At 46.6% G+C, this 26100-nt stretch overlaps 1 protein-coding gene across 2 annotated transcripts in view; it reads right to left on the bottom strand.

Annotated features, from left to right (window-relative positions):
• Nucleotides 1-9208: 9208 nt before the first annotated feature.
• Nucleotides 9209-26100, bottom strand: part of XKR9 (XK related 9) — a 32391-nt gene continuing 15499 nt past the window's right edge. For both annotated transcript variants that reach the window (XM_088471577.1, XM_088471576.1), the window contains exon 4: nucleotides 9209-10170. In XM_088471577.1, the coding sequence (XP_088327703.1) occupies nucleotides 9536-10170 (635 nt within the window). In that variant the 3' untranslated portion in view covers nucleotides 9209-9535. The remainder of the gene's footprint in view (nucleotides 10171-26100) is intronic.

Raw genomic sequence — 26100 nt, forward strand, 5'->3', positions numbered from 1 at the left:
CCGTTGTGGCCAATATAATATCTCTATCCCTGGTTCTCCAATTGATTTTAACTCAAGCAACTCCAGAAAAACTTTTTAACCCCTTCACTGATATATCATGTTTTTCTTTAAAGTGTAATGAGAAGGGTGGTTTTCATTAGCTTTAATAATATTTAGAATATGTACTGCCCATCTGATTTTAACTTGTCTTTTCGTCTTGCCAATATATACAAGATCACATGTATATATGAGGGCATAGATCACATAATCTGTGTTACATGTGATAAAGTCCCTAATCTGGACAATCTGATCTTTTGTGATAAATTCTGTGATTTTAGAATTGGGACTATAACATGACCTACACATTTTGTATTCCCTGCATCTAAAAAAAACTTTATTTCTGGGTAAAAAACGTTTGCCATCCATATGAAGAACACTAGAAACTATTTTATCTTTGATCGTCGGGGCCTTCCTATAAATACATTTTGGCCTAGGGGGTAAAATATTCTTTAAAATATCATCCTTAAGTAAAGTATTCCAGTTTTTCGTAACAATCCCTTCAATTTTCTTATATCTCTGGTTGAATTGAGAGCTGAAACATATTTGAAAATTTGCGTTATCTTTAGTTACACCAGTATTTAATTCTAATAATTCTTTTCTATCTCTTCTATTCCATGAAAAACAATTTTATAAACAAAGTATATAAATCGGTACATTTACAGACAATTATGGATGATGTAGAGAAAAAAGATAGAAGAGAATTATTAGAATTCTGCGTTATGTGACCTGCTGCTGACTCACCACATACTGCCTGAACCTATTTATTTTTCCTATATAAATACATGACATTTCATACATATAGCAGGGTGATTATTCAGTCTTGAACACCATTTTTCAATCACCCCATTCAGCTATACTGGGCAGGGCCGGATTTACGATTAGGCAACCTAGGCAAACTCCTAGGGCCCTAGGGCCCAGTGGCCGGGGCCCCGGAATCCGGCCCTGGAGAGAACCTGCATTGTGAGCTGCTGCAGCATGTCCAGAGCCCCACCATACCAGGTGGGAGGAGGAGGGTGCAGAGTTGGAGGCCAGCGCGGTCTCTACCTTTAGGCAGGACATGTGGCTGGCTGAGTACACCTAATTCAGGAGCACAGCTCCGTGAGAGCGACGTGACGTCTTCAAAGGCACGTCGCAATAATATTTACTAGGAGGCGGAGCCACTCGACTCGAGGATCCAGGCAGGACAAGTAAGTGTGCTGGAGCTAGCGGGGAGGGGAGAAATCTGCTGTGCGGTTCTGTGACAGGTGACGGAAGGGGAGAGAGGTCTGTGCCATAAAGGGAGACAGGGCCGGATTATAGGCAGGGCGGTCGTCCAGGGACCCCCACGCATTGGGGGCCCCCCCACACTGCCGCAAACATTGGCCACTCTGGTCACTCCCTGGCCGGCCCCTGGCAGCATCATACTTTCATCGATCATGGGCCCTACCATGACTGACACTGTAAGCTCCGCCCCCTCATTGCCGCGATTCTTGGGTGTATCGGTAGGGGGCGTGGCCTAATGCAGAGAAGTGCCTGCCCCGTCAGGAAGATGCTGCTGCTGCTACAACAGGTGTGTGCGCACTCTCAATCCCTTAATCTCACTATCTTTCTCTCTCCCTCCTGCTCCCCCCCTCCACCCTCTCTATCTTCCCCCTCCCTATCCATCCCTCTATCTCTCTCTAACTGTCCCTCCCTCTCACTCCCATCCCACTCTTTCCCTCTCTCCACAATGTTGTCTCTTCCCACACTCAGGCTCTCTCCATGTCTGTCTTTGCCTCTCTCTCTCTCTATATATACAGCATTCTCTTCCCGGGTCAGGCATGTGAAGAAAGAGGGTCTCTGTGCTGTGAGTGGAGGGGAGGGGGGTCTGTGCTGAGGGGAGAGGGGTCAGTAATGTGAGGAAAGAGGGGGTCTGTGCTGTGAGGGGAGGGGTGGGTCTGTGCTGATGGGAGAGGGGTCAGTGATGTAAAGAAAGAGGGGGTCTGTGCTGTGAGGGGAGGGGGTCAGTGATGTAAAGAAAGAGGGGGTCTGTGCTGTGAGGGGAGGGGGGTCTGTGATGTGAAGAAAGAGGGGGTCTGTGCTATGAGGGGAGGGGGGTCTGTGCTGAGGGGAGAAGGGTCAGTGATGTGAGGAAAGAGGGGGTCTGTGCTGTGAGGGGAGGGGTGGGTCTGTGCTGATGGGAGAGGGGTCAGTGATGTGAAGAAAGAGGGGGTCTGTGCTGTGAGGGGAGGGGGGTCTGTGCTGAGGGGAGAGGGGTCAGTGATGTGAAGAAAGAGGGGGTCTGCGCTGTGAGGGGAGAGGGGTCTGTGCTGAGGGGAAAGGGGTCAGTGAGGTGAGGAAAGAGGGGGTCTGTGCTGTGAGGGGAGGGGGGGTCTGTGCTGAGGGGAGAGGGGTCAGTGATGTGAGGAAAGAGGGGGTCTGTGCTGTGAGGGGAGGGGGGTCTGTGCTGAGGGGAGAGGGGTCAGTGATGTGAAGAAAGAGGGGGTCTGTGCTGTGAGGGGAGGGGGTCTGTGCTGAGGGGAGAGGGGTCAGTGATGTGAGGAAAGAGGGGGTCTGTGCTGTGAGGGGAGGTGGGGTCTGTGCTGAGGGGAGAGGGGTCAGTGATGTGAAAAAATGGGGTCTGTGCTATGAGGGGAGGGGGGTCAGTGATGTGAGGAAAGAGGGGGTCTGTGCTGTGAGGGGAGGGGGGGTCTGTGCTGAGGGGAGAGGGATCAGTGATGTGAAAAAAGGGGGTCTGTGCTATGAGGGGAGGGGGGTCTGTGCTGAGGGGAGAGGGGTCAGTGATGTGAGGAAAGAGGGGTCTGTGCTGTGAGGGGAGGGGGGTCTGTGCTGTGGGGAGAGGGGTCAGTGATGTGAAAAAAGAGGGGGTCTGTGCTGTGAGGGGAGTCTGTGCTGAGGGGAGGGGGGTCAGTGATGTAAAGAAAGAGGGGGTCTGTGCTGTGAGGGGAGGGGGGTCTGTGATGTGAAGAAAGAGGGGGTCTGTGCTATGAGGGGAGGGGGGTCTGTGCTGAGGGGAGAAGGGTCAATGATGTGAGGAAAGAGGGGGTCTGTGCTGTGAGGGGAGGGGTGGGTCTGTGCTGATGGGAGAGGGGTCAGTGATGTGAAGAAAGAGGGGGTCTGTGCTGTGAGGGGAGGGGGGTCTGTGCTGAGGGGAGAGGGGTCAGTGATGTGAAGAAAGAGGGGGTCTGCGCTGTGAGGGGAGAGGGGTCTGTGCTGAGGGGAGAGGGGTCAGTGAGGTGAGGAAAGAGGGGGTCTGTGCTGTGAGGGGAGGGGGGGTCTGTGCTGAGGGGAGAGGGGTCAGTGATGTGAAAAAAGGGGGTCTGTGCTATGAGGGGAGGGGGGTCTGTGCTGAGGGGAGAGGGGTCAGTGATGTGAGGAAAGAGGGGGTCTGTGCTGTGAGGGGAGGGGGGGTCTGTGCTGAGGGGAGAGGGGTCAGTGATGTGAAGAAAGAGGGGGTCTGTGCTGTGAGGGGAGGGGAGTCTGTGCTGAGGGGAGAGGGGTCAGTGATGTGAAGAAAGAGGGGGTCTGTGCTGTGTGGGGAGGGGGGTCTGTGCTGAGGGGAGAGGGGTCAGTGATGTGAGGAAAGAGGGGGTCTGCGCTGTGAGGGGATTAGGGTTAGGCTGCTGGAGGGAGGGTTAGGTTTAGGGGTAGAGTTAGGGTACTTACCGGCAGGTATCTGTATCCTAACCTTTTCGGGATGCCAGCGTCTGGATTCTGAGTGCCAGCATCCCGTACCCAACCCATACACACTCACACACACATACATACATATATACATATAGACGCATACATATATACATACACACATACATACGTATATACACACACACATATACATACATACACATTCATACATACATAGCCGACGTTTTAAGGCTTCAGCGCATCTTTTCTTCAGGGTGCTGTATAGGGACATGAATCAGAAATTAAAATATAGGATCTCATTCAGAGTCGGTCGTTGCGGCCGCACGGTCGTAAGGTAAAAGGGGCCGGATATGCAAATGAAGCGCTCGCAAGTTGCGTCGTTAAGATGGGATCGTTAGCTGGACGAGTGAGGGGAGGATGTCGCCGTAAGACTAAAAATACGCCCCCTTCTCGTTCGCATTACATGTCATCTCCGGGCATATAAGGATTAATCGAGACCATCGGGAACAATCGGAGCTGCTCATAGAGCTTAAGGTTGACCATACCCTCTCTCAGGGTCGGACTGGCCATCGGGCACTTCTGGCAAATGCCAGAAGGGCCGATGGTCACAAGGGCCGGTTTGACGGAGCATGGGTTACTCGGGAGAACAATCTCCCGGGCGACGCCATGCTCTGCAATGCGGTCGGGTCATTGCGTAATGACGCAAGGATGCAGTCGTGTCATGACGTGGCCGGCGCCAAGCCCCTCCTAGGCAGCGTCCACCCAGGTACGTGGATGGTAGTGAGACAGCTCCTGCGAGCTGTCAACACACAGGACTGTCAGCCCGGCAGCCCTGCTTCCCCTGTTGCTATGTTGCGCTCCGACCACGTCAGGGCCGGATTATAGGCACGCCCCCTGGCTGGCTCCTGCCTCCCGGCAGCAGGGACCATGTGATGATCGCAGCTGATTTAGAAAGCCCCGCCCCCTTTGATGAAATAATGCCCGCGATTCGCGGGTGATTATGAGGCGGGGCCTTGTGCCGCGAAATGCCCGCCTCCTTTTGAAAAGATGGTACCTGAGGTAACGACTGAGCGTGCACACACTGCTTTCCTCCCTCTCAACCTATCTTCCTCACTCCCTCCACTTCTCTCTCTGGGCCTGATTCAGACCCGGTCACAAGCGCTGAGCGCTCGCAACCGGGTCGATGGTGGCCCAAAGCACATGCACACGAGTCCTGGCTAGCGACGGACATTCCGTCACTCCGGGTCTCGCACCAAAGGGGGCGAGCTGTCGATGTTGAGTGACAGCTCGCCCCTTTTGGTTGGCGGGCCGGGGGGGTGGCTGCCCAAACGGAGGCATTCCCGAGGGAATGCTTGCCGTTTGGGGGCGCCCCCACTGACATCACGAGTGATGTCAGTGGAGAGCTTCCGGCTCTGTTAGAGCCGAAAGCTCTCTGGGGCTTGCGATGAACGAGACCCTACCACAAGGGTCTCGTCGCAAGCCCGATTGTCGCGATGGTCAAGACCATCGCGACCATCATCATGACCGCTCGCTATAGCTGTGGGTGCCCCCAGTAGTAAGCCCCTGTAATGTCCCCTGTAGTACCCCCAGTATTAAGCCCCCTGTAGTAAGCCCCCTGTAGTTAGGCACCCCCCTGGGAGGGTTAGGGTTAGGCTAGGGGGAGGGAGGGTTAGGGTTAGGGTCCCCCGGGGGGGACAGGGTTAGGCACCCCCCCGGGGGGACTTAGGTTTAAGCAGCGGGGAAGGGGGTGGTTAGGGTTAGGCACTTAGAGGGGAGATTAGGGTTAGGCACTTGGGGGGGAAGTTAGGGTTAGGCACCCCTAAGGAGGGTTAGGGTTAGGGGGGTTAGGTTAAGTTAGTCTATACTTACCTATCCACGATCGGCATTTCCAGCGCTGTCGGGCTTCCGCTGCGTCGCACTCTGCTCCTGTCGGGCTGCCGCTGACGGGAATCGAACCGCCGGCCATGTGGCCGGCGGTATATCATACCCATTCCCTATAAACACCTTATATCCTGCCTAAACCAGACAAGATCCCTAGTTTATTCATAACAGAAACTATTTGTTGCCTTGATCCTGGTGTGTCACACAGAAATGACCTAATGCAACAATCATTTATTTTTATTTTTTTGTATTTGGGAACGTGGTGAATAACAGGTTTCTGGATAAGGGATATTTCCATCCTGTACCTGCACTTGCTTTCATTCTTGTGCTCAGAACAGCTCTAACATTAAACAAGATGGTTTATGACAGATGACCACAAAAATCCCAAATATGTAACATGTTCGTTCTTTTGTTCCACTCTAGCTGCAAAACAAAGAAATGGAAAAACAAACACAACAATAAAAAATACACAGATCACAGTCAATAGAGCATTGCTACTTAAAGCAATTACTATGAACATATGAGTGATTTGACTCTACATGGCTGATGCAAAATGAAACAGACGCCTGTTTGTGGAGTGTATATTATGTGTATTTTGCACTGCACATGCTCCGAAACCGAGAGCCTGATTCAGATTTGTGTGCAAACTCCAATGGCTGCCGATCGGCGCATGCGCAGGATCGTACTGCGCATGTGCCAATCAGTGCTGCAACGATAGTCGCAGTGTCCCTGAATCTGCAGCATGATTTTGGGGACTTGGGAATGTGCAGCGACAGGGAGCGTGCAGAGATCAGTATTCCAACGCAGATTCACAGGCCCCAGCAGTGTGAATTTCACAGCCATCCTGAGTAACCTGAGGGTTACTCAGATTGCCGATGTCCACACAAGTGATCGGATGGCTCCGTTCTCACAGAAGCCGTTAGGAAGCCTCTATTTACACAAGACACCTCTTCTAGCATCAGCATATTATTACGCAGTCGCTGTGTACAAAGTTGCAGCGGACGTGCAATAGCGTGCAACTCTGTAACAGGCCCCAAGTGCATGTTTCCACTTGCATCTGGTGAGAAGTAGCTGGACAGTAACGGGGAGTTCTTACATAGGCAATGTGTAGTGAGGGCATGTCAATGGATTTGCCGGTTATGCAGAGTCATAAGTGCACATACGCCTCTTTTCAGATGTATCTTTTGCACCAAGGATAGACCTCGTACAAGACCGCACAGATGATGATGGCGGGTATCAAGCCAAGCATATAGATAGAGGGCATCTACCTGCGCACAACTCTACCTACTTAGTTCCATGCACGCAAACTGGGAACAATTATGACGACTTGTGTTGAACTCTGCATTAGCCATAAATGTGTAGTTTATAACCTGTGATATCTTATGTGACAAATTTACAATACTCAGTGCCGTAACTAGCCAGCATTTCGCCCATGCCCCCTTACCGGATGACATCCCTCAGAAGGCGGGGCCACCATTGCCGGGAATTACACCACTGCCCGGAGGTCCTGTGGTCGACCTGGGAGGCTGTACTGGTTGCAGTGTGCATGTCTGGAGCGTCCAAAGGCACCCTGCTAGACAAAAGTAAGGTGCGTGGGGTAGCCCCTGTGCTTACACTCACCTGAACTAGCCTTCATTTTGTTCGCTTTCAGAAACCACTCAAGACTATATACTAAGGCGACTTAGCGCTCTGTGCCATGCTTATCCCTGAACATGTGACATCACACTGAGGAAGTACAACACTGCCCAGAGCATCCTTAAGATGCTCTAAGCAGCTGTACAGGCTGCAGGGTGCATGTCTGGTGCATCCATTGTATGCTCTGGGTAGCTCTGCATCAGCCCTGGAGGGTTCCATTGCAGACACCCTTCAAGTCTAATGCAGGTGCCATGGGCAGCAATGGCGCCACCCACAGTGCGCTATGCCATGGGGGTGCGCACTGTGCGCACTGATGGTATCGTTTGCATTCCCCTAGCTATGGCCCTGGGATCTACCCATTCCACAGACAACATGCCCATCCCCTCTCTCATTCCACCCATTACCCCTTTTAAATGTTACACTGTAGTCCTCACTCTACATCCTAATTATTGGTAGAAAGAAAGTAGAGTCTTCTGCATAGTCTTCCGTTATAGCTTTTGGACATATTAGTGATGCACCAGACATGTAATGGACACAAACACATTTGTTTTGCTCAGTGTTTATTGAATTGTGTATCTTTACTCAATTGCTCTTGATGTGTTAAATAAATAGTTTATTGTAAAAAAAGTCTTTGTCCAGCACACTAGAGAAAATGAATGTAGACATTTAATGACCGCCTCTGAGAGTTGATGACATCATCAGGTCCTATGATAAAATACTTTTATTTCCCCCCCAAAGAGAGAAGTTTTGTTGTTTTTAAATACATTATTGACACATTTGGAAGCATCCACTCAGTCTCCCATGATGTGCAGCCAATAAAAAATACCAAACAGCATTTTGGATCAACAACAGCAATAAATATTCTTTCCATAATCCACATACTTTTGAAAAACAAGGTGGAAACAGTGCGTGGCATGAAGCCTAGTTTATGTGTATCTTACCATTTCTATGTATGATACAAAGAGAAAAAATAGCCAGGGGCATATTTATCAGTTGAAGCCTCGACCCAGCAAGACGAATGAGTTTTATTGAAACATATGGAGGTCAGTCTCTGTAGATGTGAGCTTGCGTTAGATGGCTTAAGAAACGTAAAAAAAAAAAAATGCTGAAGTCACAAAACACCTGCAAAGCCGCAGGTTGTCCAGGCCTTCATTAATGTTTTCATATATTTTTTCTATTTTTTTTAAGTCAGCTGACGCACGGTCTGTTACCAGGACAATACTTGTTAAATAGGCTTCCCCAAGCATAAGACATGAGGAAGCCCAAGCCATTCTTGCCAACTCTACTAGAATGTTAGGTAGAGTCCTGAATTTTAGTGGGCTCTATTTTACTCCCATTAGAGTGGACCAGCCTCCCACATTCACCTACATCTCAGATTGAAGTGAGTGGTCTGGGGGATTGATGGCAAGGTTTACATTGAATCATGTCACTGGGGCCCCGCCTCTGCTCTACAATGCTGCAAATCTTGGGTTTGAAAAAGCGAGGGTCTGGGCCACAATGACGTGATTGCAGCAGCACATCCTGCCACTCCTCTGACATGGGTGTTCCCTCCAGGACTCTCCCAGAGGGGGCTTTTAAAAAAGTTATGGCCTGAGCCGGTAAAAGCTGAGCAGCATTATAGCCACAATTACCACTTTAATGAATTAGGAGGAAAAATACAAAAGTAAGCACTATAACTATAACGAGTTATAATGTTAATTATCGGGGTCCAAACGGAACCCGATAATTAGCATCATGACTGGCCCTTAAATCATTTGAAGTTTTCTGAAGACCACAACTGAATTTGATTTACTACATTACATGCCCTATTGTAGCTTTTATTAAATACATTCATTTCTCTTTCTGGCTGCCTTGTTCGATTTTCCACCAAAGCCGTTAGTATGAACAAGGCATTCTTCACTAGACCATTACCCTTGAATACAACACAGCTCAGCTCCGTGCCTAGGAGACAACTGTATTCAGAGAGACATTTTTCTAACAAGTCTAAATGTACACAAAGCAAACAACTCTACCTACATGACATAAAGACAATGATGAAAAACACAGAAGGAAGCCTGTAAGATAAAATAAAGTGTTTGGGGATAGGTGAAGGACATGAACAAACAATTTATTGCAAGGGAAATTCTTTTTGAAAATGTTTCAAGAGTTAGGATAACTTCAATAAGTTTTTATTAGGTAAGAAATGTGAAAATGTTTAACCATTCCAGGGTCTGGGAAGTGGCAAAATATTCCATCCTGTCCAGTAGTCGTTGGAGGGAGCATATTATTTTCAGTGTGAAGCAAATAAGAATCTCGTAGAAGATTTGTGATGTTTTCAAAATTCATAGTATATATAATTAAGCTTTGTAGCAAAGCTCTAAGGCTTCATGAAATTTGTTACTCTACTCTTACCCTTACTGGTGGGACCATCCACTGTATCTTCCAAAGTCTGATCTATAAAACGGAGGCTTGGATGGAAAAAAGCATAATAGATAATCAGGAAAAAAATTCCAAATCCCAAAGCTAACACAGCAGCAATACTGAGTACTGCAAATATGAGAGTGAATATAAAGGCAGGTTTGAGGTAGAAGCACAAAGTAAGAATCCCTGTAGTGGTTAGAACCCGAACAAAATAATAAACAGAAATGGGGATTCTTGTTTTAGATCCTTTCACATTGAAAAATGTAAAAATTAGAATAATTCCGACTACAACCCTATACAATATTTCCATCCTTTTGGTTTGGCAGAAATCCGTGTGTTGCATCGAAGTCCAACAAAATCCAGCGATACCGAGCACAATCACAAGGGTAGTAAAAATATGAACATTGCAGGTTAGGAGGAAGACAATACTGAGAATCCATGAGGTCAAGGTGAAAAGTTTGTACAACACGTAAGAGACCATAGGTAATCCCACACTGATCCCTTTCGTTCCCGGAAGAGATTTTCGTAATGACATCTGGTAGTCAACAGTAGACCATGAGATACTGGACACAGATATGAAGATGGATGCATCTGAAATAAAAAATATATATATATACAGTATATATATAATACCAATAAGATGATTTGGCACTGAGGTTCAATTAAACAAATTTAGTTTGAGTTTCGGAAAAGTTATAATTAACAACTCTTTAAGAACAATATAATGTCTACACAACCACCCACTTCCTCCAACTAGTAGAACTGTAATCGGGCAGCTCATGAAAACTTATTGTCCTGGAGTAACCAACCTGTACAGGGGGTAGTTCAAACTGCTTTGTGTCTGTGTCTAACACTAGGGGGTAAATTTACTAAAGGTCGATTTTATTCCATTAAAAACTGATCTAAATCTATCAGTATTGATTTTGTGTTTCAAGGGCTAATCTGAACATTTACTAACACTTAAAAATCAGTATTAAAAAAATGTGTGATTCAGCCACTGAAACACAACATCAATCTGTAGTAAATGTACCTCTTGCTGTCTGGAAACAGTCATTGCTCTGTCCTGCCATTGTCTATGTTATAATATAACTTGTCAAACCAGGGACAACAATCTTGGCAGCGCTGGCAATGGTGAGTTGTGCTGGCAATGGTGAGTTCTCCTGACTGGTGGCGAGTTCTCCAACACATGGAACATCAACATTTCTGCTAATGTTGGTTGACTATTGAATTTTAGTTTCGTATTTATTCTGCTGATAAGCTCAAACTCATTAATGGAACTATTGCTATTGCAGGAGCATGGCAGTTATGGGCCCCTGAGGTGAGCTTTACCCAGCAATACAGGTCCATCAGGTTCTAAGGTCACCAATCTACCCTTCAGAGCATGCATGGGTCCAGAGCATGGGCAGTGAAGCCATATTTGGATTTTCAGTTTGGGTAGCCCCCAAATGGGCTTTTCAGCGCAAGCTCCAGCCTTATATATATGCTTAGAATAGCAGGACAGAGACCAAGAGCGCAGGCGGACCAACATCGCCAGCCCTCAAAATCTAGGCCCAGATAGTATGGCCCTGCTGGGGATGTAGTTACCGTCCCGGCGGTCGGGATGCCAGCGTTCAAAATACCGGCGCCGGAATCCCGACAGCAGTCGGAATCCCGGTCCAGAATCCCGACCTCTGACATCTCGATGATAAGTATTAGAGTTAGGGGGAGAGTTAGGTTTAGGGTTAGGCACTAGAGTGAGGGTTAACACTAAGCTGCTGGAGGAGAGTGAAGGTTAGGCTTAGGCTGCGCGGGGAGGGTTAGGATTAGGCTGTGGGGGAAAGGTTATGTTAGGCTGTGGGAAAGGTAGGTTAGTGTTAGGGGGAGGTTTAGGGTTTGGATTAGTATAGTTACCATCAGGCAACTGACTGTCAGGATGCCACTGTTGGCATTCTGACTGCCAGCAACCTGACCGCCGGGATCCCGTACCCAACCCCCGTGCTCAAGTACCAGTTGACATGCTATACATTGTATTTCATCTACTTTAGAATCTGTTTTTTGATCCACAAATTGCTTAATTTGGCCATATCCTTGACACTGATGGTTATGGTGCCAATTATCATTCATACAATGTAGCCAATGTCATCTACACAAACTATAAGTTGTTCGTATGTAACAGTCAGGTTACTGCCAAAGTGGCTGTCTTTAGGAATAAAAAATAAAAGTGGGTGGAGGTTTTGTAACAACTATTAAATGATGTAGGGGCCCATTTATTAATGATCACATTTTGCAATGCGATCAAGGCATCCAGTACCGCCCATGATCGCATTGCAAAATGCTATCATAGCGGCTGAATGTATGTACCGGCACATGCAGGGAGACGGGCTCCGAAAGGAGCCCGTCCCTGCGATGTGGCCAGAGTGTATGCGGGGCTGCTGCGCATGTGCAGTCCCGCGGACTGCACAGGAGCGGCGCCCATTGCCGGCGGAGGGATCTGGAAGATCCCTCCGCCGGCTGACTTGCGATAAGTCCCCATAGACTACAGCGGCTAATGCTATCTTCAGATGGCGTTAGCTGCTGGGGCCAATATCGGGAATGCGAAGAATATTGATACATTTGGCAGCATCGCATCCCCCATAGAAACCTATGGGGGAGGCGGCTGCCGGCGGCAATGGAGGGATCGCAGCAGGTATCTCCGATACCTGCTGCGGTCCCTCCTTTATACATCCGGGGGATACTTAGTATTTGAGGTAAACCCCCGAAAGCACCTGTTTACCTCAAATTAACTATGATAAATGGGCCCCATAGGTTTTGCTGCTGAAATGTGCATGAAACACTCACATGTTTTGGAGTTTTTTTTGTTTTTGCTTGGAAACTCTTCCATATCTGCTATTCTACAAAGTAATTTTCATGTTTTTTTTGTGGCTCAGTTCAATACAACTATACCTATACATAATATTGATAATGAAGATTCATTACAGATACATTATTGCATTTATATGTGCGTGTATTTCACATTGCAAGGCCACATGGTGGCGCCATATATTAGGACACAGCAGTTATTTTGCTCTCTGAGTGCAATCTTACTCTAGAGCACCAATTCCAATAGGCAACCACCACTAAGCATTGATCTGCGTAAACAGACTTGTACTGTTAACGTGTTCTGAGTTGCACTTGTGGTCCCTTGTGTTTTATGAAGCAGATCGAGGTTGTTCACTTGAAACTACAGTACAAAAAGGCCATGCAGACTCAAGTCTACCATACTCCTTTGAGATGTGTTATATTTGGCCTTACACATATCTTTAGATACATCTGTTGGGAAGCCTATTTTTCCAAGTTCACAAGTTGATGTGGATGCTCTGGATGTCTCTATGCGTACTATCATAGGTTTCACATACCTTTAGATGGAACACACACGTTTTATCAACAATCACTATGTCGGCAATTAATAGGCCGAAAGCAGAATGCTGGCAGCATTATGCCTACTCGGTTGAATCGCTATTTAAAGCTGCATACACACTTCCCCTGTTGCCTAATCTGTCACACGATAATGCAGTGTTTTCCAACTCCAGTCCTCAGGGACCCTTAAGCTGGCCACAAATCTAAAGATTATCTGTCCAACCAGCCAACTAGTTGATTGGTTGGAATGAAAATCTGGTAAGGTATGTAAGCAAATGACAATCAGCAATTTGCTCCCAAACGCCGGAAAATGGACAAAAACTGTTGTTTGAACAAATTGTTTAGATCAAACATTTAACGACCATTTTCATCTGTTTTCTGGCATTTAGGAGCAAATTGCTGATCATCAGTTACTCCCATACGTTACCAGATTTTCATTCCAACCAATCAACTAGTTGGATGGTTGGACAGAAAATCTTTACATGTGTATGCAGCTTAAAACATTTTAACCGTGTCAGCATTATAACTTTAAACATGATAAACATGACTTTAAACTAGGGGTGTGCACCGGCCACTTTTCGTGTTTTGTGTTTTGGTTTTGGATCTGGATCTTTCTTCGTGTTTTGGATCTGGATTGGTTTTGCCAAAACCACCCTTCCGTGTTTTGGGTTCTGGGTTTTGTGTTTTGGATCTGTATTTTTTTGAAAAAAAGCATAAAAACAGCTAAAATCACAGAATTTGTAGGTTTTTCTGCTCCTATGCTATTATTAACCTCAATAACCTTAATTTCCACTCATTTCCAGTCTATTCTGAACACCTCACACCTCACAATAGTGTTTTTATGTCCAAAAGGTTGCACCGAGGTAGCTGGATGACTATGCTAAGCGACACGAGTGGGCGGCACAAACACGTGACCCATCTAGGAGTGACACTGCAGTGGCAGGCAGGATGGCAGTTAGAAAAACTAGGCCCCAAACTGTACATAATGCAAAGAAAAAAAGAGGTGCAAGATGGAATTGTCCTTGGGCCCTCCCACCCACCCTTATGTTGTATAAACAGGACATGCACACTTTAACAAATCAATCATTTCAGCGCCAGGGTCTGCCACACAACTGTGGCTGAAATGATTGGTTCGTTTGGGCCCCCACAAAACAAGCTGGCAATTAATGTGTCCCTGCACAAACTGGCTCTACGGAGGCAAGATGTCATCCTCATCCTCCTCATCCACCGATTCCTCACCCTCTTCAGTGTGTACATCCTCATCCTCACAAAGTATTAACTCGTCCCCACTTGAATCCACCACCACAGGTCCCTCTGTACCTTCTGGAGGCTGGTCTCCCTGGAAGAGCTGATAATTCATTTTGATGAACATCATCTTCTCCACATTCTGTGGAAGCAACCTCCTACGCCTTTCGCTGACAAGGTTCCCGGCTGCACTAAACACTCTTTCGGAGTACACACTGGAGGGGGGGCAACTCAGGTAAAATAGAGCCAGTTTGTACAGGGGCCTCCAAATTGCCTCTTTTTCCTGCCAGTACAGGTATGGACTGTCTGACATGCCTACTTGGATGCTGTCACCGATGTAATCCTCCACCATTCTGTCAATGGTGACAGTATCATATGCAGTGACAGTAGACATGTCAGAAATTGTTGCCAGGTCCTTCAGTCCGGACCAGATGTCCAAACTTGGTCCTGCCTGCCCTGCATCACCGCCAGCGGGTTGCTTAGGATACCTAAGTTTTTTCCTGGCAGCCCCAGTTGCGGGAGAAAATGAAGAAGGAGCCGTTGACGTGTCACGTTCCGCTTCAGCTGACAGTGTGTTCACCAGCAGGTCTTTGCACCTCTGCAGGCTTGTGTCGGCCGGAAAGAGAGACACCACATAGGCTTTAAACCTAGGATCGAGCACGGTGGCCAAAATGTAGTGGTCTGATTTCAACAGATTGACCACCCTGGAATCCTGGCAAAGCGAATGAAGGGCTTCATCCACAAGTCCCACATGCCGAGCGGAATCGCTCCGTCTTAGCTCCTCCTTCACTTTCTCCAGCTGCTTCTGCAAAAGCCTGATGAGGGGAATGACCTGACTCAAGCTGGCAGTGTCTGAACTGACTTCACGTGTGGCAAGTTCGAAGGGCTGAAGAACCTTGCACAACACGGAAATCATTCTCCACTGCGCTTGAGTCAGGTGCATACCCCCTCCTTTGCCTATGTCATAGGTGGATGTATAGGCTTGTATGGCCTTTTGCTGCTCCTCCATCCTCTGAAGCATATAGAGGGTTGAGTTCCACCGCGTCACAACCTCTTGCTTCAGGTGATGGCGGGGCAGGTTCAAGAGTGTTTGCTGGCGCTCCAGTCTTCGGCACGCAGTCGCTGAATGGCGAAAGTGGCCAGAAATTTTTCGGGCCACCCAAAGCGTCTCCTGCACGCCCCTGTCGCTTTTCAGAAAATTCTGCACCACCAAGTTTATTGTGTGAGCAAAACATGGGACGTGCTGGAATTTGCCCAGATGTAATGCCCGCACAATATTGGTGGCGTTGTCAGATATCACAAATCCCCAGGAGAGTCTAAGTGGGGTAAGCCACTGGGCGATGATTTCCCTCAGTTTCTCTAAGAGGTTGTCGGCGGTGTGCCTCTTACTGAAACCGGTGATACACAGCGTAGCCTGCCTTGTAACGAGCTGGCGTTTCTGAGATGCTGCTACTGGTGACGTAAGGTGCTACTGTTGCTGCGTAAGGTGATACATCTACCCAGTGGGCTGTCACAGTCATATAGTCCTTAGTCTGCCCTGTTCCACTTGTCCACATGTCCGTGGTTAAGTGGACATTGTGTACAACGGCATTTTTCAGGACACTGAGGACACTTTTTCTGACGTTTCTGTACAGTCTCGGTATCGCCTGCCTAGTGAAGTGGAATCTAGACGGGATTTGGAACCGGGGACACACTACCTCCATCAATTGTCTAAATCCCACTGCACTAATGGCGGATACCGGACGCACGTCTAACACCAACATAGCAGTCAAGGCCTCAGTTATACGTTTTGCTTCAGGATGACTGCTGTCGTACTTCATCCTCCTCGCTAAGGACTGTTGGAGGGTCAATTGTTTAGTAAAAGTAGTGGTGTTCCTACTTCCTCTCTGGGATGATGAACGACTCCCAGCAGCAGCAACAGCAGCAGCGGCAGCAGTAGGCGTAGCAATGCAGGATCCTCCGGAGGAATCCCGGATAGGAGAGTCAGTCATGCCAGTGATATGGCCTGCAGGACTACTTCCGATCCTGACTAAGGAGGAAATTGACGAGGAGGGAGTTGACGGTGTGGTTTGCAGGCGCTTGGATACAACAGGACAACGGGATTTAGGTGTCCCTGGACTGCTTACGGTCTGAGCCAAAGTTTCTGAACTTGACAGTAACTTTTTATGAACGCGCTGCAGGTGCCGTATAAGGGAGGATGTTCCTAGGTGGTTGACGTCCCTACCCCTACTTATTTCACCTTTACATATGGTACATATGGCAAGACAGTTGTTGTCCGGATTTGGATAGAAATATTGCCAGACCAAAGAGGTGGAATGTTTGGTCTTCTGCCCAGGCATGACCGTGATGGGCTTTTTCATCCCACGGACAACAACTGTCTCCCCCGGAGCCTGATTTAAACAAACCACATCACCATCAGAATCCTCCTCGCCAACTTCCTCCTCAGCGCCAGCTACACCAGTATCCTCATCCTGTTGTACTTCAACAGTGACATCTTCAATTTGCATATCAGCAAGTGGACTGTGGGTGCTCCTTTCAGCACTTGCAGGGGGCGTGCAAATGGTGGAAAGAGCCACCTCTTCCCGTCCAGTGCTGGGAAGGTCAGGCATCGCAACCACCACCACACTTGGACTCTCTTTGGGGATTTGTGATATCTTCTTAGAAAGCACAGTTCTTCGCTGTGCTTTTGCCAGCTTAACTCTTTTGATTTTTTTAGTGGGAGGAGGGCTTCCATCGTCATGTGAAGCTGAACCACTAGTCATGAACATACTAGGGATCGACCTTAGCCGTTCCTTGCCACTCCGTGTCGTAAATGGCATATTGGCAAGTTTACGTTTCTCTTCAGCTGATTTAAATGTCTTTTTCAAGGTCATTTTCCTGAACTTTGCCATTTGGGATTGTATGTGCCCTCTACTATGACATTGGGCATCGGCCTTGGCAGACGACGTTGATGGCATGTTATCGTCTATGTCATGACTAGTGGCAGCAGCTTCAGCACTAGGAGGAAGTGGTTCTTGATCTTTCTCTATTTTATTTTTATCGGAGAAAGTTTGGTCCTCCATTTATGTTATATCGATTTGATATATACGTGCGGCTAAACACAGAAAATAAATTTTTTTTTGGTTCGGACTGGAGTGTACTTTGTGGGTTACAGCACCCTTTAACGGTCAAGCCAGCCGGCCCTTTACTTATGACACAGGCGCACTCTTGGCACTACTTTGTTGATGCACGTGCGGCTACTGCGCACACAATTCACAAACACAGAAAATAATTTTTTTTTGGTTTGGCTTTGGACTGGAGTGTACTTTCGGGGGTTACAGCACCCTTTAACGGTCAAGCCAGCCGGCCCTTTACTTATGACACAGGCGCACTCTTGGCACTACTTTGTTGATGCACGTGCGGCTACTGCGCACACAATTCACAAACACAGAAAATAATTTTTTTTTAGGTTTGGACTGGAGTGTACTTTCGGGGGTTACAGCACCCTTAACGGTCAAGCCAGCCGGCCCTTTACTTATGACACAGGCGCACGCTTGGCACTACTTTGTTGATGCACGTGCGGCTACTGCGCACACAATTCACAAACACAGAAAATAATTTTTTTTTGGTTTGGACTGGAGTGTACTTTCGGGGGTTACAGCACCCTTTAACGGTCAAGCCAGCCGGCCCTTTACTTATGACACAGGCGCACGCTTGGCACTACTTTGTTGATGCACGTGCGGCTACTGCGCACACAATTCACAAACACAGAAAATAATTTTTTTTTAGGTTTGGACTGGAGTGTACTTTCGGGGGTTACAGCACCCTTAACGGTCAAGCCAGCCGGCCCTTTACTTATGACACAGGCGCACGCTTGGCACTACTTTGTTGATGCACGTGCGGCTACTGCGCACACAATTCACAAACACAGAAAATAATTTTTTTTTTGGTTTGGACTGGAGTGTACTTTCGGGGGTTACAGCACCCTTAACGGTCAAGCCAGCCGGCCCTTTACTTATGACACAGGCGCACGCTTGGCACTACTTTGTTGATGCACGTGCGGCTACTGCGCACACAATTCACAAACACAGAAAATAATTTTTTTTTTGGTTTGGACTGGAGTGTACTTTCGGGGGTTACAGCACCCTTAACGGTCAAGCCAGCCGGCCCTTTACTTATGACACAGGCGCACGCTTGGCACTACTTTGTTGATGCACGTGCGGCTACTGCGCACACAATTCACAAACACAGAAAATAATTTTTTTTTTGGTTTGGACTGGAGTGTACTTTCGGGGGTTACAGCACCCTTAACGGTCAAGCCAGCCGGCCCTTTACTTATGACACAGGCGCACTCTTGGCACTACTTTGTTGATGCACGTGCGGCTACTGCGCACACAATTCACAAACACAGAAAATAATTTTTTTTTGGTTAGGACTGGAGTGTACTTTCGGGGGTTACAGCACCCTTTAACGGTCAAGCCAGCCGGCCCTTTACTTATGACACAGGCGCACGCTTGGCACTACTTTGTTGATGCACGTGCGGCTACTGCGCACACAATTCACAAACACAGAAAATAATTTTTTTTTTGGTTTGGACTGGAGTGTACTTTCGGGGGTTACAGCACCCTTAACGGTCAAGCCAGCCGGCCCTTTACTTATGACACAGGCGCACGCTTGGCACTACTTTGTTGATGCACGTGCGGCTACTGCGCACACAATTCACAAACACAGAAAATAATTTTTTTTTTGGTTTGGACTGGAGTGTACTTTCGGGGGTTACAGCACCCTTAACGGTCAAGCCAGCCGGCCCTTTACTTATGACACAGGCGCACGCTTGGCACTACTTTGTTGATGCACGTGCGGCTACTGCGCACACAATTCACAAACACAGAAAATAATTTTTTTTTGGTTTGGACTGGAGTGTACTTTCGGGGGTTACAGCACCCTTAACGGTCAAGCCAGCCGGCCCTTTACTTATGACACAGGCGCACGCTTGGCACTACTTTGTTGATGCACGTGCGGCTACTGCGCACACAATTCACAAACACAGAAAATATATTATTTTTTTAGCACTTGGGGGGAGCACCCCTGATGGACAGAGCACCCCCTGGACAACACTACAGCACTCCTTTAGGACTGGGACACTGCACAGGACTTTGGAGTGGACACAGCCCCTATGGAGAACTGACTGCACAACACAGTCCAGCCAGCCCCTATGGACTTTGAAGTAGTGGACACAGCCCCTATTAACAACAGCAGCACAGCACAACACAGCCAGCCCCTATGGACTTTGAAGTAGTGGACAACAGCAGCACTACACTACACTACACTACACAGCCCTAACTCCCACCCTCCCTCTTCACTGTCCACAGCCGAGTGAGAAAATGGCGCCGACGTGTGTACCTTATATAGGATCCAAAACCCGCGAGACTCGGAAGGCGGGAAGATGACGTTTTGCCTCGATTTCAGATCCGAGTCAGGCGGGAAAAGTCGAGCCTGACTCGGATCGGACTCGGATCGGGGGGGCTCGGGGGGGTTCGGATTTCAGAAATCCGAACCCGCTCACCCCTACTTTAAACATGATAGCAAAGTGAAGATAACCCATCATGTTTGAGATACTTAGCTGATTAGGTAGTGCCTAATGCAAAAGACAAAAGACTTTAGACCAGAAACCGCAAATTTGCTTATAGCAAGTTATGTTTTGCTATTCTCCGAACACAGAATAAAAAGCTTATAATAATAACTCAGATTTGTTTCCTTTACACCAACATAATTCTCTGTGAACTATCTAAACAAGTAAGCATCTCAGATGACCTGCTATCTTCCTAACTAGTGTATTACTGTAAAATACTTTTGTGAGTCACACAGCAAGAGACTTTTTTTTTACATGTAATGTTTATTTAAACTATTTTATTTAATCACTTATTTATTATCTAATATTTTCAGATTCTTTTGTATTAATTTTATTTTATTTTAGCATTATCTTTTTATTTCAAGTTTATTTGTATTTACACTGTATTATATTTTTGTAGATTATTTATAGATTATTCCTATTTTAATTATCCTCAATTATTTACATTTCTATATTTTGGGGTAACAAAATGGGCTTTACTTTTTAATCTTTTATAATTGCTAAATATGAAACTCATCTCCTCACTATCCATTCACTGTTAAAACTATTAAGTTTTACTTATTTATTTGACTAATATGTATTAAATCATTTAAACAGTATTATGAATTATGTTATTTTGTGGTTATGTGAATTTTTGGCACCTACATAATTCTCTGTGAACTATCTAAACAAGTAAGCATCTGAGATGACCTACTATCTTCCTAGCTAGCTGTCAGGTTGCGGCCTAGGATCAGCTATTACTCACCCCAGCGCCGGCTTCCCTGGATTCCTCGTGTGGACAGACGTCAGGTGCGGCGGCGAGTGACGTGCTGAGGATTATGCCTAGGGACCATGTTGATGTCCAGGTGCTGCGCCGAGACTTGTTGGCTGCGGTTGCCTTCGTGGACGCGGCCATGCCAGTCTTCATCACCTGACTACCCTTTACCCAATGGTAGCATGGTGGTGGTCAGCTGACGCTGTCCTCCAATGATCTGCTACCTCAGGGTATATAACTAGGCTCCAGACAGCAGGAAGTTGCCTGTGCAATGTTGTTTCTACTTGCCGTCACTTTGTTCCAGGTTCCCTTGTTGTAATACCCTCGAGCAACTACAAGTGCCATCTCCTTGTGCAGCAGTGTGTCAGTAACACCTTGCCTGTGTATTCTGTACTTCCACTGGGTACCACTACTGAGTCATTCCTCCGCGTTTGTGGAGCATCTATTCCTTTGACTGTATACTCAGTGTTATTCTCCTGTGCAGATACATTACAAGTGCTTCTTTCTGAAGTATATTACTTGGGCCTATTAGTGTTTGTCTCCATTCCCACAGGTATCGGATACCTGACCAAAGGGCCACGACCTGCCTGCTGGGTGCAGCTTAAACCCATATCCTGCTTGGAGGGGTCACTGGTGAACACCTCCCAGCAGGTTAGACTTTGGTCAGATCTCGTCAACATCCGATACTTGTGGATGAGGAGATCATACATCCAGGTCCCTCGTCTCCAATTCCTTCCTCAACCTCGGACCTCAGCTTTCAACTCCTTAACAGGAGATCCTCCAGAGGCAGGCTTGACACTAGTGTATTACTGTAAAATACTTTTGTGAGTCACACAGCAAGAGACTTTTTTTTATATGTAATGTTTATTTAAACTATTTTATTTAATCACTTATTTATTATCTAATATTTTCTGATTCTTTTGTATTAATTTTATTTTATTTTAGAATTATCTTTTTTATTTCAGCTTTATTTGTATTTGCACTGTATTATATTTTTGTAGATTATTTATAGATTATTCCAATTTTAATTATCCTCAATTATTTACATTTCTATATTTTGGGATAACAAAATGGGCTCTACTTTTTAATATTTTATAATGGCTAAATATGAAACTCATCTCCTCACTATCCATTCACTGTTAAAACTTCTATTAAGTTTTACTTATTTATTTCACTAATATGTATTAAATTATTTAAACAGTGTTATGAATTAATGTTATTTTGTGGTTATGTGAATTTTTGGCTTATTCATTTTGTGTTTATCTCCTGCACTGTGTTTTTAAGTTGTGGATAGGATTGTTTTATTTTGAGGATTTTTTTTTTTAAATACCATACCTGCTATTTCTAATTCCATACTATTAATTTAGATCTTTTGGGAACTACAGAATTTTTTTTTATAGATAATTATACATAATGGTTAAAATTTACATAATTGACATATACTAGTAAACGAAGCCCAAAAACCGCACTCTGGCCCTGATTCAGACCCGGTCGCTCTGACAGAGCGCTCGCTCTGAATCAGGGCCGGGCTTTTTTTTGGTTTTTTAGAACGGCCTCCTGGCCGCTTGCATAGCTGTGGGTGACCACCCACAGCTATTGCGAGCGGCCATGATGATGTTCGCGATGGTCAAGACCATTGCGACCATCAGGCTTGCGACGAGACCCTCATGGCCGCAAGCCCCAGAGAGATTTTGGCTCTAACAGAGCCGGAATCTCTCCACTGACATCACTTGTGATGTCAGTGGGGCCAACCCCAAATGGCAGGCGTTCTCATGGGAACGCCTCCGTTTGGGCAGCCACCCCCCCGGACCGCCCACCAAAGGGGGCGAGCTGTCACTCAACATCGACAGCTTGCCCCCTTTGTTGCGAGACCCAGAGCGATGGAGTGCCCGTCGCTATCCGGGTCTCGCGCATGCTGGGCCACCATTGACCCGGTTGCGAGCGCTCAGCACTTGCGACCGGGTCTGAATCAGGCCCTCTGTCCGCTACTCCACCCCATCCTGCCCCCACTCTGTCCCACCCCTCTGTCCACTGCTCCACCCCCTACTCTTTCCCACCACACCATCCTTTCTGCTGCTCTTTCTCACCCTGCCCACTCTGCTGCTTTTTCCCACCCCTCCCTTCCACAGCTGTATACATGCAGATTCTCCTCCTCTCCATCTAGGCTAAGGTCTGTCCCATCCCTCTAGCAGTGGGAGCCTTTGGAGTGGCTCATGCATCCACTTTGCATGCACGTTGGAGACTGGACAGACTTTAGCAGATTATTACGTAGGTTAATTATGTTCAGTGGCGTCACAAGGGGGGTGTGGTTGGCAACCGGGTGTCACCAGCCGAGGGGTGACACCAAGCTGCAGACTCCCCCTCACTGACAGGAGTCAGGTGCTGCACTGTAGCATTAAGTTCAGCACTCGGCTCCTGTCACTGTGGGAGACGGCCGGCACTCCACACAGGCACCTCCTGCACCCCCCCTTCCCCCCCAAGCAATAGGCACGGGGATTAGAGCCACTGATTATGTTACTAATCATGTGATTACTTCTTTATTATTAAATATTTTATTGTTAGTATTCTATATGAATTAATGTACTAAAATGTTGTTAGACATTCTCTATATAATACCTCAACATCCCCTTAGGTTCCTAATTTACTGCTGAGGAAGCCATTAGGTACAGTGGTGGTTGAAAGTTTGTAAACCCTTCAGAATTTTCCATATTTCTGCTGAAATTTGGCCTAAAACTACCTCAGTATTTCACACAAGTCCTAAAAGTAGATAAAGAGAACCAAATCAAACAAATTAAACAAAAAATTAGACATGATCTTTTTTTTTAGGAAAATTATCCAATATCACATATCTGTGAGTGTCAAAAGTATGTCAACCTTTGCTTTCAGTATCTGGTATGACCCCCTTGTGCAGCAATAACTGCTTCTAAATGTTTCCGGTAATTGTTGATTAGTCCTGAACAGCGGCTTGGAGGAAATTACCCCATTTGTCCGTACAAAACAGCTTCAACTCTGTTATGTTGGTGAGTTTACTCCCATGAACTGCTCAGTTCAGGTCCTTCCACAACATTTCGATTGGATTGGGGTCAGGACTTTGACTTGGCCATTCCAAAACGTTAAATTTATTTTTCTTTAACCATTCTTTGGTCGAATTACTTGTGTACGTTGGGTCGTTCTATTGCTGCATGACCCACGTTCTCTTGAGATGCAGTTTATGGACAGATGTTCTGACATTTTCATTTAGAATATTCTGGTATAATTCAGAATTAATTGTCCCATCAATGACGACAAGTCGTCGTGGTACAGATGCAGCAAAACAGGCCCAAACCATGATATCACCACCACCGTGATTCACAGATGGTATGAGTTGTTATGCTGGAATGCAGTGTTCTCCTTTCTCCAAACATAACACTTCTCATTTAAACTAAAAAGCTCTATTTTGTACTCATCTGTCCACAAAACATTGTTCCAATAGTTTTCTGGCTTGTCCAGGTGATCTTTAGCAAACTAAACACGGGCAGCAATGTTCTTTTTGGAGAGCAGCTGCTTTCTCCTTGCAATCCGGCCATGCACACCATTGTTGTTCAGTATCCTCCTGATGGTGGAACTAAGGCCCTCATTCAGAGCCGTACGCTCTGAGCAGAGCGCACGCTCTGAATGAGGGCCGCCCTCCATGAAAATGGAGCGTCCTTCCGGACGCTCGTATAGCTGTGGGTCACCACCCACAGGCTATACGAGCGTGCATTTTGATGGCCGCGATGGTCGAGACCATCGCGACCATCGAAATTGCGAGCCGGAGCCTGTGGTTGAGGTTTTCAACCGCAAGCTCCGGAGTGATTTTGGCTCTATCAGAGCCAAAATCACTCCCACTGACATCACTAGTGATGTCAGTGGGCCGGCTTCTGACGGGAGGCGTTCCCGTGGGAACGCCCCCGTCAGGGAGGCACGCCTACCAAAGGGGGCGTGCTGTCAATCAACATCGACAGCACGCCCCCTTTGATCAGACACAACGAGCGAAGGACTTTCCTTAGCTCGTCGCGCCTGGCGCATGCGCATGACGGAGCTCCCTCCGTCGTGCGCATGCTCAGTCCAGAACATCGACCCACTTGCGAGCGGACAGCCGCTCGCAAGTGGGTCTGAATCAGGCCCTAAGTAGCTAATTTGAGAAAGGCCTTCAGTTGCTTAGAGGTTACCTTGGGTTCCTTTGTGACCTTGGGGCAGATGTATGAAGCTCTGGAAAGTGATAAAGTGCAAAGTGATAAATGACCAACCAATCAGCTCCCAACTGCCATTTTTCAAACACAGACTGTAACATGACAGTTTGGAGCAGAGTGGCTGGTCGTTTATCACTCTGCACTTTATCACTTACCAGAGCTTCATACATCTGCTCCCTTGTAAACTATTAGTAGCCTTGCTCTTGGCATGATCTTTGTTGGTCGACCACTCCTAGGGAGAGTAATAATGGTCTGGAATTCCCTCCATTTGTACACAATCTGTCTGACTGTTGACTGGTGGAGTCCAAACTCTTTAGAGATGGTTTTGTAACCTTTTCCAGCCTGATGAGCATCAACAACTCTTCTTCTGAGGTCCTCAGAAATCTCCTTTGTTCGTGGCATGATACACTTCCACAAACAAGTGTTGTGAATATCAGACTTTGATAGATCCCTATTCTTTTAAAAACACAGATTGTCCACTCACACCTGATAGTCATCTCATAGATTGAAAATACCTGGCTCTAATTTCACCTTCAAAATATCTGCTAAGCCTAAGGGTTAACATACTTTTGCCACTCAAATATATGTGATATTGGATCATTTTCCTCAACAATTAAATGAGCATGTCTAATTTTTTTGTCTCATTTGTTTTTTTTGGCTTTATCTACTTTTAGGACTTGTGTGAAAATCTGAGGTAGTTTTTGGGTAAATTTCAGCAGAAATATAAAAAATTCTGAAGTGTTCACAAACTTTCAAGTAACTGTACATAGCAAAATTGTAGGGTTCTGCAATGTACAGATTAGGGAGACTGGCAATGGATGTGCATCATGGGACACACATCTGCTGGTGGTTATACTGACAGGATGTTGCTCATTCTAGCCATAGTATTTAATTGCTCTGTGAGTCTTTTCATTCAGTTCACTGATTGCCATTTTGTTTCTACACTATAGGCTGCTTCTGTTTTTCATAGAAAAATACATTTTAAATCTCAGCGTGGTAGATCTGTGGGAGAAACTGACACAACTCTCACTGCTAATATAGAAGCCTATGTCCTATTTCATTGTAATGTATAATTTTGTTAGAGTGAGACATGAAGGAAGAAAATATTAAATATCTCCTTCACCTGCTTCATCTATTTTAGGCGAGTGTATATCAGAGGTGTAATTGGGCTTTATGCCGCCCCCGCCCCTAAACATCTGATGTCATGACATCACGCATAGGAAGTGGGACCGTTAGCTCTGCTGCTGGTTCTGCTAAGTAGAGCATTGGCCAGAGCGTTCTAAGGATGGCAGCTTCACAGGCTGTAGAGTGCCTGCCCAGAGTGT

The sequence above is a fragment of the Taudactylus pleione genome, unplaced genomic scaffold, assembly GCF_031769625.1.
Source record: "Taudactylus pleione unplaced genomic scaffold, aTauple2 ptg000114l, whole genome shotgun sequence".
Lineage (NCBI taxonomy): Eukaryota > Metazoa > Chordata > Amphibia > Anura > Myobatrachidae > Taudactylus > Taudactylus pleione.